This window comes from Chiloscyllium plagiosum, chromosome 29, assembly GCF_004010195.1.
Source record: "Chiloscyllium plagiosum isolate BGI_BamShark_2017 chromosome 29, ASM401019v2, whole genome shotgun sequence".
Lineage (NCBI taxonomy): Eukaryota > Metazoa > Chordata > Chondrichthyes > Orectolobiformes > Hemiscylliidae > Chiloscyllium > Chiloscyllium plagiosum.
The window spans coordinates 31,886,232-31,901,757 of NC_057738.1; the positions used below are offsets into that span (position 1 = coordinate 31,886,232).

Below are 15,526 nucleotides of genomic sequence, written 5' to 3' on the forward strand. Positions count from 1 at the left end.
GCTGTGCTGTTCCAGCAATAAAGTTTCAACCTTGCAAATCTTAATGCCAGTGCTACGTTAGGAAGCCAAACAGCTGTACAAGCAGGTTGCTCAGGATTGTGTGAGAGAAAGAGCTGAAAAGGGAAGTAGTTAGAAGATGTGAGAGGGCAGTTGTGGAGTGAGCCTGAACTGTTTGAGGAAGTGGGAAATCCAGTTTGTCTGCGATATTTGGTTCAAATAGAAGGCCTCAGACTGCAAACGGCTCCAACGTCATGCTGGACTATCTCTTCAGATGAACATCGTTACCTCATGTCAATCTCCTGCTTTTACCCAGAACCTTGCAAAACATTTCTATCCAAGTAGTCATGCCACATCCTCTTGAATGCCAACAATTAACCTGCCTCTACCGCATTTCCAGGCCAGGTGATATTCTGTGAAATTGGTGATGGTCATGGTGAGAGAGGGGGGTAAGTGGAGCTGAGGCCATGAAAAGACCAGCCATGATTTTATTGAATGGTGGAGCAGGTTTGAGGGGCCAGCTGGCCTACTCCTGCTGCTGGTTCTTACATTCTTGGTCCTCATGTTCTTACATTGTGGTGGTTTACTAGACTGTCAGAACTAATCAGGAGGTTCAACTGATGAATTTTTATCAGAAAATCACTTAACCACCCATATAACTCAGCAGGCCACTAAGAGGTATAAACAATATCAGAACGCTCCAAAACATCCCGGCAGACCATTGGCACTTGATCTAAAGGTCAACCCATCAAAGGCTCAGTTATTACAATGTTTTCTGGGAATTATTTTCTGTCTTTGTGGAAAGACACTGTTCCACACAATGTGAACACTATACAAAGACTAGCATCACTACTGACAAGATTATTTTCAGCAATTCTAACAGCACCTGCTTGTGTCAGAGTTTGCAGAACTTGCTAAGCCATTACGTGATTTTCTCAAGGAAGTGAGAAGTCAGTTCAGCAGGATTGGGCGAACAGTTACTCCAATGCAATAAACAAGCTGAGATTTCAGCAGGCTAATTGAATGCTTCTTCCTGCAGGAGAAAATGAGGACTGCAGATGCTGGAAATCAGAGTAAAGAGTGTGGTGCTGGAAAAGTCAGGCAGCATCCGAGGAGCAGGAGAATTGACGCTTCAGGCGTAAGCCCTTCATCAGGAAATTGCTTCTTCCTGCAATACAGTATTCTCTGGAAGCAATTGTTATGTCTGAAAACCTAGTGACTGTACTATGCCATAAATGTATGGCAGGCTGACACCAACTGCAAGTACATCCTGCATCTTGTCAGGACTCCAGACGTTTTTTGACCCATGTGTAACATCTTCATAACCCCTACTGGGCATAAAAGCATTTTATCATTGAGCTACTGTAATACCTCCCCCGAACTTGTTATTAAAACCAGTGACATTTTGGTCTCTTTACATTGACTTACATTGACAGTGCTGCTGCTGGAGCATGACATTTAGAGAATCTGTACAAACACCATGTCCACACTGCAATATTTGTTGTACCAAAGGTTGTCACCCATGTGCTCTCTTACCATCGGAATACTTGGTTTACTCAGTCCTTACGACCCTGGAGACAATGCACAAAACGTCTACTTTGACAGCACATCTTTTATGCAAATACAGAAAAATGTACTCGCTGATTTTCATTGGCAATCAATGAAAATTTAAATTTAATTTTAAATTTAATATTTTCAGCGTTGTTATTATAATCCCACCATGCTCTTATCCCTCCCTATGCTACTCTACATTAAGAGATGAATTGAACATACGAGCAAAGATGTTATGCTTCAATTATATAGGACATTGGCAAGGCTACATCTCAAATCTTCTTATTTGAGGATATAGACGCATTGCAGGCAGTTCAGTGAACGTTTACTTCTCATGAGGGTGTTGTCTTTTGGGGAAAGGCTGATCAAGCTGGGCTTGTTATCACTGGAGTTTCACTGGTGACTTGATTGACGTATGTAATGTCCTGAATGGCCTTGATACGGTGAACATGGAAAGCATGTTTTCATTTATAAGTGAATCCAGAACTGGAGACACGGTTCTAAAATTCGGCATCACCCTTTTAGGGCAAAGATGAGGAAGATCTTTTCTCTCTCAGGGGGTTTGGACAACCTTGAAACACGACCTTAAAAAGGTGGCAGAAATTAGGTCATTGAATATTTGCAAGACATAGCAGATAAATTACTTTTAGGCAAGGGAATCAAGGGCTATGGTGAGGAGATGGGAATGTGGAATTCAGCATCCCATCAAATCGGCCATGATCTTATAGAATGGGCAGCAGCCTTGAGGGGTCAAATGGCCTTATTCTACTCCTAATCTGCATGTCAGGAATGACCTCTGCACTGATATTCTTCAGCAGACATTACATCTCTCTTGTTCATGCTATTTGTGCCCAGTGATTGACAGGTCCACGTTGTTCAGTGATTGACAGCCTGGGTCCTGGGCCCTACGATTGACAGCCTAGGCCCAGGCACTTGCTGCGTTGTGATTGACTGCCCAGGAAGGAGAAAGTGAGGATTGCAGATGCTGGAGATCAGAGTCAAAAAGTGTGGTGTTGGAAAAGCACAGCCTGTCAGGCTGCATCCCAGGAGAGGGAGATGTCATTCCTGATAAAGAGCTCATGCTCGAAAAGTCGACTGTCCTGCTCCTCGGATGCTGCCTGAATGGCTGTGCTTTTCGAGCACCACCCTTCTTGAGCCCAGGACGTGGCATATGCTGCCCTGTGATTGACAGCCCAGGACCTGGCATGAGCTGCCCTGTGATTGACAATCCAAGACGGGGCACGTGTTGCCCTGTGATTGACAGTCGAGGACCGGGCACGTGCTGCCCTGTGATTGACAGTCGAGGACCGGGCACATGCTGCCCTGTGATTGACAGCCCACGACCAGGCACGAGCTGCCCTGTGATCGACAGCCCAGGCCCGGAGCGGATTACCCAGCCGGTCAGGTGACAGTCCATTGTTGACAATCTGCCACACACAAACTTGATGTACATACAATCCCACCTCCCTCGGCTGTTGATTGGTTGATTGCCCGCGTACGGCGCTGACGTCCTGGTGCTGATTGGTCTCCCGGCACATCGCTCAGCAGGCTGTGTTCAAGTTAGTTTGGTGCGTGCCCGCTGTGGTGATGGGGGCAGGGGTTGGTGGTGAGTGATTAGCTTGTTTCCTAATGTTAATAAGGGGGTGATGGCCGCTTTGGTGAAGGTTTGTCTTGAGGGCACTAATGTGTGGCTCCTATTGCCTCTTCTTTCGCCTCTAGATTTGTGGCCTGGTATTTCTGCTTACAGGAAACGAAGAGCTGTCAAGGATGTGAGGCCTATGCGATCAGTGTAAGTATGGGCCTGTGGAGTAGGGAGCCTGATCATCAGAAGGTGACCATTCGGTCCATCCTGGCTCTGTGATAGAGGTATCCCTGTAGTACTACTTTATTGCCCTTTCTGTGATACCCTACATACTTTGCCTTTGTTAGTCCAATTCAACTAGTACTTTGTTGAAAGGTAGCTTTGGATCTGTTACCAATATCTTCATATTTTTGAACATTTTTAAAATCTCCCCATAAGACCCACCACAACTTGCATTTTGCTCTGTAGCAGTTGCACATCTTGAGGCACTCTGCATGGAGTATTAGACACTGAGCTAAATGAGAGGCCATTTGGACTTAGGGCTAAATGTTTTGTTGAGGTAGTGTGATAGCAGTTCTTGGGGTGGGGGATGGTGGGCACTTGATTGAGGGCCCATCTCTAGAATATGGTCAAAAGAAATTTTATTGGGAAAGAAATGGAGATTCACAAGCAATTGTTATTTGTGTTAGAGTGAAGGACTTCTGCTTTTTGGGTCTATGTATAACTGAAGTCTTGCATCCCTGGTACCACTACATGGCATGTAGTTTCTGCTGTCTTTCCAAGATCTTGATGCCATTCCTAAAATGTGGTGCCCAGAGCATTGCTTTTGTATTTTATGCTGTATCTATAAAACCAAGGATCCTATTCTAACAGCCACATCAGCATGTTAAGCCACTTTCCAATGTGTGAATCTTAGCTAAACACCGTTGCACTGAATTTGCAGAACAGAAACTAGCCTTTTGACCAAGCTTATCATTGTATGAATACACAAAAACCTAGCATACAAATTCAGTGAGGAATAGAGAAACTGCATGAATGTTAACCTTTACTTCAAAGGGAATGGAGTATAAAATAGGGATGCTTTTCTAAAATGAGGAAAATCACTGGTCAGACCATAACTGAACAACTGTAAACCGTTTTGGGCCCCTTGTCTAAGGAAAAATGTACTGGCATTGGAGGCAGCCCAGGGAAGGGCCCCGAGGCTGATACCACGTATGGAGAGATGGTCTTACAAGGAGACGTTTGAGTTAATTGGTCTGCACTTATTGGAGGTTGGAAGAATGAGGTGTGGCTTATTGAAACATGCAGGATTTTGGGGACTTGATGGGGTATTAATATAGACAGTTTGATGTTTCCTATTGTGGGAGAGTCTAGGACCAGAGGGCATAATCTCAGAATGAGGGATTGCATATTTTGGACAGAGATGATGAGGAATTGTTTCTGAATGTGGCATTCTTCACCACAGATGGCTGGTGAGGCTGAATCATTGGGTACATTCAAGGCTGAAAGTGATATTTTTAATCAGTAAGAGAAGTAAGGGCTGTTGGGGAAAAGGGAAGAAAGTGGAGCTGAGGATATCTGATCAGCCATGAACTCATTGAATGGCGGAATAGACTGAGTGGACTACTTCTGCTCCTATGTCTTATGGTTTTTGTCGTCATCCAAATTGATATTTATACTCCATAGGAACCTTCTACTATACTTTATGAAACCCTATCGACTTGTCCTTTCTATTCCTTTCTCCGTCATGACCTTCTCAAGCTTCCTCTTAAATGCAATGTTGCTATTTACCTCAAATCCTACTTGTGGTAGTATTGTAACCGCTATCTGGGTAACAGTTTTTTTTAAATTTCTTTAGTACTGTATTGAACCTTATATTTAGATTGCCTAATTTTGGACTTCTTCCACAAGTGGTAAAAAACACTTGTATTTCTGCCTTATCCAATCCCTCCATAATGAAGATCTTTATTCGATCATTCTCCAGCTGCTTTGCTTTAACTGAAGGTCCAGCTACTTAGCTTTCCTTGTGACATCTCTATTCTGGTGTCATCCTGTGTACATGCGTGTTGCTTCTTCTCCAGCACCTTAGTACCTTGCTTTCTTTTTGTAATATGGAAGTTAAATCTGCTCTCATTTCTCTGTGAGGCGTTTCAATTCTATTCCTCTAGAAATGAGCCCAAGTGCTTTATTTTTACATTAATTTGTTCCTTTGTTAACCTGAGGTACTACTTTTAATAATTGTGATTCTTTGTTCCAGATCCCTTTCTACTATCTCACGTTTTAGATTCTTGTTTTTCTAAGCATTGTGGAACTCCTTGTTATCTTATGAACATGCATCACTTCACATCTATTTGTATTGAAATTCGTTTGCCAATTACATGCAGTTCTGAGGCCTCATTGACTCTTTTATTATTTTGTCGCAATCCTCCTTTGTATTAACTATCCTCAAACCCACCTTGCCGCCCACGCAATTTGACAGTTGCAAATTTTAAAATTGTGGTTTCAATTCTCAGATGTGAATTGCATAAATAGCGAACAGCAGTTGTCCAAGGATCCATCTGTGAGGGACACTGCTTCATGCTTCTTGCCAGCCTGTGTAAAAATCCTGAACTGATTCTATTTTCTGGTTTATAGGGAGCTTCCAACCCATTTTCCAAATTGTTCATTGACTCCACGTTCACTTGAGCGCTCTTGCCCATTGTACCAAAGACCCCTTGAAAACCCAAATATGTTTCATCTATTGAATTCTCCTTGTCTACTGCCAATTTATTTCCAAGGAATTTTTTTGAAGACATTATGGTTGTATCACAGCAGTAGTTCTTGAGTTGTCTTTACCACTGTCATTTTTGTTATCCTGTCTTACACTATGAATGATGAAGAAGTTTCTGATTTGCCTGTGTTAGGTTTTTTTCCTGATGTCTTCAAATATTAATGAGATTATTTGCTGAAATAAACACTGAATGCTATAGAAACTGAGCAGGTCTGGCAATGTCTGGAGAAGGATGGAGTTAACATTGTGAGTCTGTAATAACTTCTTCAAAACCAAATTATTGTCCATTTTAATGTAAATGACCAATGTTATATTTTGTTTTGAGGGATTTCTATGGGTTACAGAATTAGCAGAGTATCCCATCATTGTGTGAATTGCAGTGATACTGCCCCTATTATCTCGTATTGTTAATCTGTTCCAATGAAGGACAAGGTACACAGGATTTTCTCACAGCATGCCATTTCTGATGTCATAACTAGAACTGAGCGCCACTTCCGTTTTCTTCGTTCCCCTCTTCCCCACCCCCCCCCCCCCCCCAATTCAGTTTAGCAACTGGGGAATAATCCACTTATGAGTGACAGTGCTACCTTTGCAGGTGGCTGATAAAAGCTTCTCCTTATCACACAGATTTTGCATCACTGCTCATAGATTTCCCCACCCAGCTCCATTACAGTAAGACTTGAGAGCACAAAATTAAATGTAAATATTTCACATTACATTGGGTTCACTTGATTCATTGTACGTCATTGTCATTTGTTGCTTAACTTGGAGAACTAACTGTAATGGCAAGATGTGCAGTTAGCATCATATGGATGGTTGCAAGGAAATTGGGAACATATCCTTTATTCTGGAAGAAGTGATGTTGTCTGTGTGTTCAAATTTACTGAATATCCATGTTATTGTCCAGTATTAAATACAGCATTCTGTGGGGTATGCTGCACTTGCAGGCTTAGCTGATCTTCCCTTTTGTGCATTGCTTTCGGACGATGTAATTTACAATTTTGCAGGTGAACTCAAAACTCTGGAAGGATACTACATTGAGATGGGGTCATATTTGGCCTTTAGGTCCCTCCTTGTTTTGCATTGCCTTACCAACCTCCCTGAGTTGTATGAGGATAACAGGCCTTTTCCACTTCACTCCTCCATGCCCCTTATCCACCCTGTACTCTCTCCTGGAACCTCTTCCAATGCTCAATGCTTCCAACCTCACTTTGCAACTCCATTCACTGATTCAATCTCTTGCCAATCCTGAACCTCCGTGCACAAGTCTAGTTTTCTCTTCTTACCCTCTCTCCTGCCATTCAATTACAAGAAACTTGCACCAAAAACAACTCTTGTGTCGTGCTAGTTTTATTGAGAGTAAGACTTTATTGAAAATTCTCTCAATACTGAAGATTCATAACATACAAATATATTAATATGTGATAGTGTCCCTGCCTTTGAGCCAGGATGTCTGGGTTCAAATCCCACCTGCTCCAGAGGTATGCCATAACATAGTTGAAACAGATTGTTTGTAAATATTTTTAAAACATACTTTCCCATAATATGTTAAAAGATTGATAACTTCCCCCTAAACTTCTTTTGAGGGATATTGTGGTGCAATGGTGCTGTCCTGAACTCTGAACTGGGAGTCCTGGATTGCACCTGCCTCAGGAGTGTGGAATAACATCTCTGCACATGTTGATGTGAAAATATCTCAACTGTATTAGAAATGTGAACTCCTCACACAGGCTGGTGGAATGCTCAATGGACCACAAATGCACCATTGATTTTTTTATTTCTTGTTTCTGTACCTGCTGTAAGGAAAGTAGTTTTGCATCCGCCTAAATATGTCATCCCACATGCTATTTTTCCTGCCTCCTTGCATGTCCATAATGTTAGGAATAATGCAGTAAGCCTTGGTGCAGCAGATCCCATAGTTTTCATCTTTTTTTAATTCTGCAGCTTGTTGAATTCAACTTGTATTTCTTAATTAAAAATATTTGTGCATTTAAGCAGGTTGTAGACTATTGGAGTTCAAACCACAAAGATGGCGGTGCCTGTTGGAGAAAGCCAAATCCAAAGGATAATCCGAGACCTAAAGGGTAAGGATTGCTATATCTCCACACATAATCCACTCACGTAGGAAGAGGATAAATTAATAGTGCAAATTTTTTTCAATGCCACATTTGTATTTATCACCCAATGCAGAACAAGTGTTCACCTTTCTTGTAGCTGTCAGTGGAGCTTGCACCTCTCATGCTGAGGATGGAGAATGGTGACTTCTCTGGTGTCTGCGAGATCCTCCTTGACGAATCACTGGAATGTTCATGGTGGTGACACTGAAAATATCCGATACAATGCTCAAAACCCAGAGGGGAACTGTCTTCTCAGTCTGGGGTGTCTATCGTCTTGAACGTCACATAGCAAAGAATTAATGATCTTCCTAGTGCTCCCATATTGATTCAGCACAATACATGTAACTAGCTGTACAATACTCAGCTGATTCAATCTGAGGTGGGTCATGAATTAACTAACGTATCCAGGCTGATTCTAAGGGTTGTGAAAGTGGCTTGACTCTGAAAAATGAATCAGGACACATGTCATTGTGATGTTTGACCCTGACTTTACTTTCATTCGCAGGTCAGAGGTGGGAGAATTCTGGATTCAATGAATCTGACTTGCTAAAAATGGCTGCCTGTATACCCCATTTTCAGGTTGAGGGAAGAGTGTTTGGTGCAGGATGAATTAGCAGCCAGGCTGGGAAACTCAGGGGGAACTGAGGAGGCAGCTGGGGGCCATGTGGACTGAGTACAAAGCCGTAGAGTCATACAGCATGGAAACAGACCTTTTTGTTCAGCCAGTCCGTACTGCCCAGAATCCAAACTAAGCAAATCCCATTTGCCTGCACTTGGCCTATATACATACAACCTTCCTTATTCATGTACTTATCCAATGTTTTTTAAAACATTGTAACTTGCACACAACCATTTCCTCTGGAAGTTCATTTCACATGTAAGCCACTTTTTAAAAGAAAAGCTGCCTCAGTTCTTTTTAAATCTTTCTCCTCTCTTTTAAACATATACTGCCTAGTCTTGAAATCACCCACCATAGGGAAAAGGCCTTATCTGTACCCCTCATGATTTTAAAAACCTGAATAAGGTTACCCCTCAACCTCCAGCACTCCACTGAAAGAAGACCTGGCCTCTCCCTATATCTTAAACCTTCCATTACCAGCAACATTCTGGTAAATCTGTTCTGAACCCTCTCCAACTTTATACTATTTTTTCTATAACAGGGCAGTAAGAACTGTGCACGGTACGCCAGAAGAGCCTCACCAAATTTCTGTACAACCTCAACATGACGTACTAATTCCTATACTCAGCGGTCTGAGCAATGAAGGCAAGCGTGCTAAATGGTTTCTTAACCACCGTGTCTCTGCACATGAGGCAAACTTCAAAGTATTATATACCTGACCCCCTAGGTTGTACCTCACTAACTGGTATCCACATTTGTGGGAGAGAAAGCCAAAGTTCTATATTGTGGACCATATTCGACAAGAGTATACATTTATAAAAATGTACTTGGATATATTGTCAACCTGTGTGTTTCTTTTTAAGTAAAAATTGCCTAAACCCATTGGAACTATGTACATTGTTGACTGGAGGGAACAAAGGTAAGTAATCCCCGAATGATACCTGACCCCCTTAAAGCTATTTGGGACTATATCCAAAGTGGTACCCTGCCAATTCAAATGAATCCACAAAGTTCAGACATGTGCTCAGTGGGTCTACTGTGTCCGTTCCAGGCTCCATACTGCATACACTATTGCTAAAATTCTACTTCAGTGGAGGTAGCTGATGGTGTAAATGGGCAGCTACCTCTGTAAAAGATGCATGTGTAAATCCTAGTCTGACTACCTCTGAGCCAGTAAAAATGGTAAGTGTTGTGTTTTTAGGCTATGTCTGTCATTTCCACCGTTACTGAGAACCTCTTTATTGGCAAAACTTTGGGTTATTGTACTTAGTTGCCAAGCCAGTATTACCCTTCTACTCCTCACTACTTTCATAGAAAATGCAGAGCAGAATGCCTTTCTTTTTATGACCTGTTCTTGACGGTGGGTAAAAAGGTTGCCAAGTACATTAACATCATAAATATTCTCTTCTAGAGCGTTGCCTCTTATGGGCTTTGTGCAACAGTTTTTTTCTGTAGCCTAAGTAAGGATACTTGGTCATAGTTGTCAGTGGAGATGTTATGGTGCCATCTGATTAAAGTGGAGCAAGTTTTTTTTTTTAGAAATGTTCTCCAAATAACGTTCCAAGAGTGTGCCATCTCAAGAAGGAGGTAAACTTGAGGTAAACTTGTGAGCCAAGTTCTTTGCAACTGTGTAGCCTACCTGTGCTGTCTTCATTTATACTGAGTTTTTGCAAATATACCCTGATGACTTCAGCTTATTGTTATGAAGGTGTGGAAGTGTTAAAGTTAAAAGCTAGCTAAATGCCTGACAGCACCAAGTGTTCTGAACAAGATACAATATAACCTGTTGGTTCAATAGCTAGTGTCTCTGGTTGCCTGGAGACAAAGAAAAAGCAAATTTGAATTAGGCCAATCAGTTTAAATTATACCCCAAAAAGTACCAAACTCCAATCAGTTTTGAACTTAGTATATCGACAATCTTAAACCAATGACACAATCCAATGCTTTGGGGGTAAAAGACTGGGAAAACGTGAACAGTTGAGAGAGAGCTGCGAAGCCTTCAGCATCTACAGACTGCCCAAAGAATTAGCTCTCTTAAAGGTACCTGTAATGATTAGTGAGTTGTGAAACAGAAATTCTTAAGAAGAAGAGGAAAATCTACAGAGGAAGATACCAAGCGAAGATTCGACGGCTGGCTGGTTTTGAAATTTGAATTTTGGTAAACTTACTTGGGGGTTTTATCGAACTGGTATTATAGAAAGGAAAGTAAAAGAGAGGTTAGAGGAAGGAATTGTAAAAAGTTATTAGTTAAGTATTCCTTGTTATACTTTAAGAAAAAGTTGTTACTTTTTACTTTAACTAGTTCTTGGCCTTTCGAATGTTCACAGATTACTACATGGGATAAATCTTTTCTGTTGCTGGATTAAAATTAAAAGGAGGTTTTCCCTGTGTCGTAATGTTATTGATTCTCTTAGCAAGATTTGCATAAATCCATGAATGTTGTATTAAAATGAAAATAAGCTGATCTATAAAGTTCTAGTGCAGAATGTTTTGCGGAGTGCTTATGTGCAGCTTGTGCCTCTTTGGTGGAAATGCAGGATAACTGGCCTCACCATGAAATATTGGGAAACATATTTGCTGTTATGTGAGAGAAAGCATGTCCTCTGGTATTTAGAACTAGAAGCCTTGACAGACTCATGAGGTCAGCAATAACTGGTGATGACAAGGTGCAGAAAATGAAAGCACCAGTAGGGAAAGATATCCTGATTAGGACTGCCAGGTGTTAATGCTTGAGTATTAACATTGGATGATATGAAATTTCTTTTTTTTTAAGATGCAATTTCAGAATTAAATCGAGAACACAAGGAAAATGGTGAGCCAATCACTGATGACAGTACCAACTTGCACAAATGCTGCTTAAAACTAGAGTACCTCCTTCAGGTAAGAGGAGCCTGAAAGTTGGACAGTATGATTTTGTTAGAGCAATATTATCACTGACTCTCTTTATGCATCTTAAAGTAGATCAGTGATATAAGAGCCAATAGTGTGAACACTGATGACCACGCTTGGTGCAAAAACAGAGTTAAACCAATCCATAAACTTCTTTAAGATATTGTTTGAACCTTTTTTGATTTTTCTGATTATTGAGCTTGGTACACTTTTTTTAATGCAGTGAGGCTTTTTAAATACTTTGGGCTTGCAAAGTTTTATTACAAGAAAATGAGGCGTGGACAGATGAGTCATAACAATAAAAACAAAAGTTGAATTGGTAAAATTTATTACTGAATACAGGAACTTGGTAGTAAATCTTGTGTGTTTTGGGTAAGTGATATTTATTACAAAAGTTATTATATTAATTGGGGCTGCCCCATATTTAGGGCGGCATGGTGGCTCAGTGGTTAGCATGCAGCCTCACAGCACCAGGTTCCCAGGTTCAATTGTAGCCTCGGGTGACTGTCTGTGTGGAGTTTGCACATTCTCCCTGTGTCTGCGTGGGTTTCCTCCGGGTGCTCCGGTTTCCTCCCACAGTCCAAAGATGTGCCAGTCGGGTGAATTGGCCATGCTAAATTGTCCATAGTATTAGGTGCATTAGTCAAAAGAAAATGGATCTGGGTAGGTTACTCTTCAGAGGGTTGGTGTGGACTGGTTGGGCCAAAGGGCTGTTTCCACACTGTAGGGAATCTAATCTAATCTAATCTTTCTCTCGTTTCACAATATCCATTATTTTCATAATTTGTTTAAAATTAATTTACTCTGGTCAAAATTTAATGACCCTGAACACAGATAAGGGGTCAAGGATGCTGACTGTTGCTTCAGTTGAAGGCAGCTTCATTAAATTTACATGATTTGCATTGTGCAGCCAACATTTATTGTTCCTGTTGGGTGACAACTTGCTTTGGCTGGGGCCCAAAATCGTGTGAAGCAAGCCACATTTAATGACAACTTGCAGTACTTAAAGTTAGCGTGGAGTACTTAAATGAAGAACGTTCTCTGGTCATAAACCAATATGCCAGACTCTGTACATTTGACTCTCAATTTGGTGAAACACTAATGGTATAAGATGGGAGAGTCAGAGCATGAGATTTTCTTATGTGATATTGGTGAGAAGAGATATCTGTAAAGCCAGGGGACCTGGGTGTCCTTCAGACAAACTTTGTCAAGGTAATGGGACAAGATAACCATTGGCAGTTGATGCCAGGAGTTGAACCCCAGGAACCAGATGTGATTGCTGCACAACTTTAGTTGACTTTGTATGAGCAATTTTCTATGAATGCTATATTCAGCCAACTCTGGATTTTAGCCTTGTACACTGCTAAGTGAGCCACACTCACTTATCAAGCATCTCTTAGCAATTAGGATTCATAACGAGCATTCATTTGGTTCATTCACCTTACTCACATCTAATCAGACATCAATACAAAGTACTGGAGAAATTCAGTAGGCCTGGCAACATCATTCGGGAGTGGAGTCGTGTTAATGTTTCCGGTCCAATGATTTCAGAACTTTGGCGTACACTCTCTGAACTGCTGCATTGCTCTCTGACATATTTCATAGCTTGGCCATGCTCTCAATGAGTGAATAATGACAGTCATTTCACCACTAACACACTACATTCTTTGCAGGGCAAAATGGAACTTAGGTTGCATTTGGCTAACTGGTTGGGACAGCTGTAGCTACCATGCTTAACCCCTGGAGGATTTGGTGTTTGATTTCATCAGAATGCCTTTTCTAGCAGTGAAGCTGAAATGAAAGGTGACAGAATGCTTAAACCTCATTCCTTCACGCATCCAGCTTCCACCTTGTCCCACAGCTTTTGATTTTTAGAAGCTACAGCTGGTGTACACGCACACTTTATTTTTTTCCTGTGCCCTCACAGCAAATTTGTGCTACTTTCTTTCAGATTTTCACAAAGAACCACCAGACTCTAGATTAGATTAGATTACTTACAGTGTGGAAACAGGCCCTTCGGCCCAATAAGTCCACGCCGAAGCGCAACCCACCCATACCCCTTTAACTTAACACTACGGGCAATTTAGCATGGCCAATTCACCTGCCCCGCACATCTTTGGACTGTGGGAGGAAACCGGAGCACCCGGAGGAAACCCACGCAGACACTGGGAGAATGTGCAAACTCCACACAGTCAGTCGCCTGAGTCGGGAATTGAACCCGGGTCTCTGGCGCTGTGAGGCAGCAGTGCTAACCACTGTGCCACCGTGCCGCCCACAAAACTAGTTGATGGAGAAAGTTTCTTTACCATAATCCTATGCCATTCACTATTACACACGTGGCTACCAGCTCAGATACTGACTCTGCATCCAATTTAGAGGATAGCGTTTAGTGGGATATGCACTTGATGAAACACTGGGCATGAGTGACAACCAGGACACTGGTACCAACGACTGAGTTCTGGTACCAACGACTGAGTTGAGCTCTTTGGTATAGGCTATCGAAGAAGGTTGATGGTAATGCACAGGAAACTCTTTCTGCATTGGTCACAATGCTCATTGGCCTGTGCTTGGGCTGGAGGAATGTGGAGTCCTGTTCTAACTTGAGGACTTTGCACAGAATAGACCTTCAAACCCAACATTTCCAGCATTGAAGCGGTGGCCATTTTGAAATGTAGCTCACATGAAAGCCCTTTGTTTTTGAAAACAGTGTTGGTGAGTGGGGGTTAGCTCCAGTATGTTTTCATGCTTGTGTGATTAAAAGGTTGTAGCTAAAATGTGTTCTGGTATAACGTGATGTGACAGTATTGGACTGGGGTGGACAAGGTCAGAAGTCTCAACACCAGGTTATAATCTGACAGGTTATAATCAGACTGCTTCCACACTGTAAGTAATCTAATCTAAGATTTACTTGAAATCGCTACTTGAAATCGCAAGCTTTCAGAGCAAACTTGTTGGACTATAACCTGGTGCTGTGTGACTTCTGACAGATGTAAAAATGAATGTTGCCATCAAGTCAGCATTAATTTCTACTCTGCGTACTTCTCGCGGTTGCTCCTTGTTGTTTTTTTAGATTAGATTACATTACAGTGTGGAAACAGGCCCTTCGGCCCAACAAGTCCACACCGACCCGCCGAAGCGCAACCCACCCATACCCTTACATTTACCCCTTACCTAACAAGACAGGCAATTTAGCATGGCCAATTCACCTTACCTGCACATCTTTGGACTGTGGGAGGAAACCGAAGCACCCGGAGGAAACCCACGCAGACACTGGGAGAACGTGCAAACTCCACGCAGTCAGTCGCCTGAGGCGGGAATTGAACCCGGGTCTCTGGCGCTGTGAGGCAACAGTGCTAACCACTGTGCCACCGTGCCGCCCACCGTGTCTCCCAATACTCTTTCCCCAAAGGACATCTTTTGCAGTAGAAATCTGTATTTGCTTTTGGATGTTACAGGGTAATAAATGCTCCAAATAATGGTTGCTGCATGTCTGAATGTTGTGACAGTGATCTATGGTTATAACCAGTGGTCATCTCCTTGTGACCTGAATTGGATATCTGTCTTTCTCAAATATGTTTTAATCTCTGTCTAAAGGCAGACTGGTGAAATAAGATAAGATGTAACCGTTAAGTATGGAGCACAAATAAAATAGTTGAAGTGACCAGATTGAATTAATGTGTACAATTTATCCTCCTTTTATTAATGCACAATAAAGAATGTACCATACTATGCCAGTCCAGTTTGTTTATTATTTGCTTTGATTCAAACCTGTCGAGCTACAGAAGAACCTCGATTATCCGACATTTGATTTAACTGAATTTCTGATTTTCTGAACAAAATCGCAAGGTTGGCTAGCTATGTTATCTGGTATTCAATTAACTGAATGAAATATTCCCTCCCCATGTCCTTTGGATAATCGACATTCCTTTGTATTCTGATGTTTCAAATCTCTTGCAATCACTTAAAGCAGTTGCAACTTTCTCTCTCAGATTAGACTGAAT

At 41.8% G+C, this 15,526-nt stretch overlaps 1 protein-coding gene across 5 annotated transcripts in view; it reads left to right on the forward strand.

Annotated features, from left to right (window-relative positions):
- Positions 1 to 3,078: 3,078 nt before the first annotated feature.
- fyco1a (FYVE and coiled-coil domain autophagy adaptor 1a) overlaps positions 3,079 to 15,526 on the forward strand; it is a 186,214-nt gene continuing 173,766 nt past the window's right edge. For 3 of the 5 annotated variants that reach the window (XR_006315927.1, XR_006315928.1, XM_043719440.1), the window contains exons 1-4: positions 3,079 to 3,154; positions 3,268 to 3,337; positions 7,899 to 7,984; positions 11,410 to 11,516. Coding sequence is in view for 3 of the 5 variants with exons in the window: in XM_043719440.1 (XP_043575375.1) it covers positions 7,930 to 7,984; positions 11,410 to 11,516 (162 nt within the window). In the remaining 2 variants the exon portion in view is untranslated. Of the gene's footprint in view, positions 3,155 to 3,267; positions 3,338 to 7,895; positions 7,985 to 11,409; positions 11,517 to 15,526 lie in introns of all 5 variants that reach the window. The other 2 variants (XM_043719437.1, XM_043719438.1) reach the window with 2 other exon arrangements.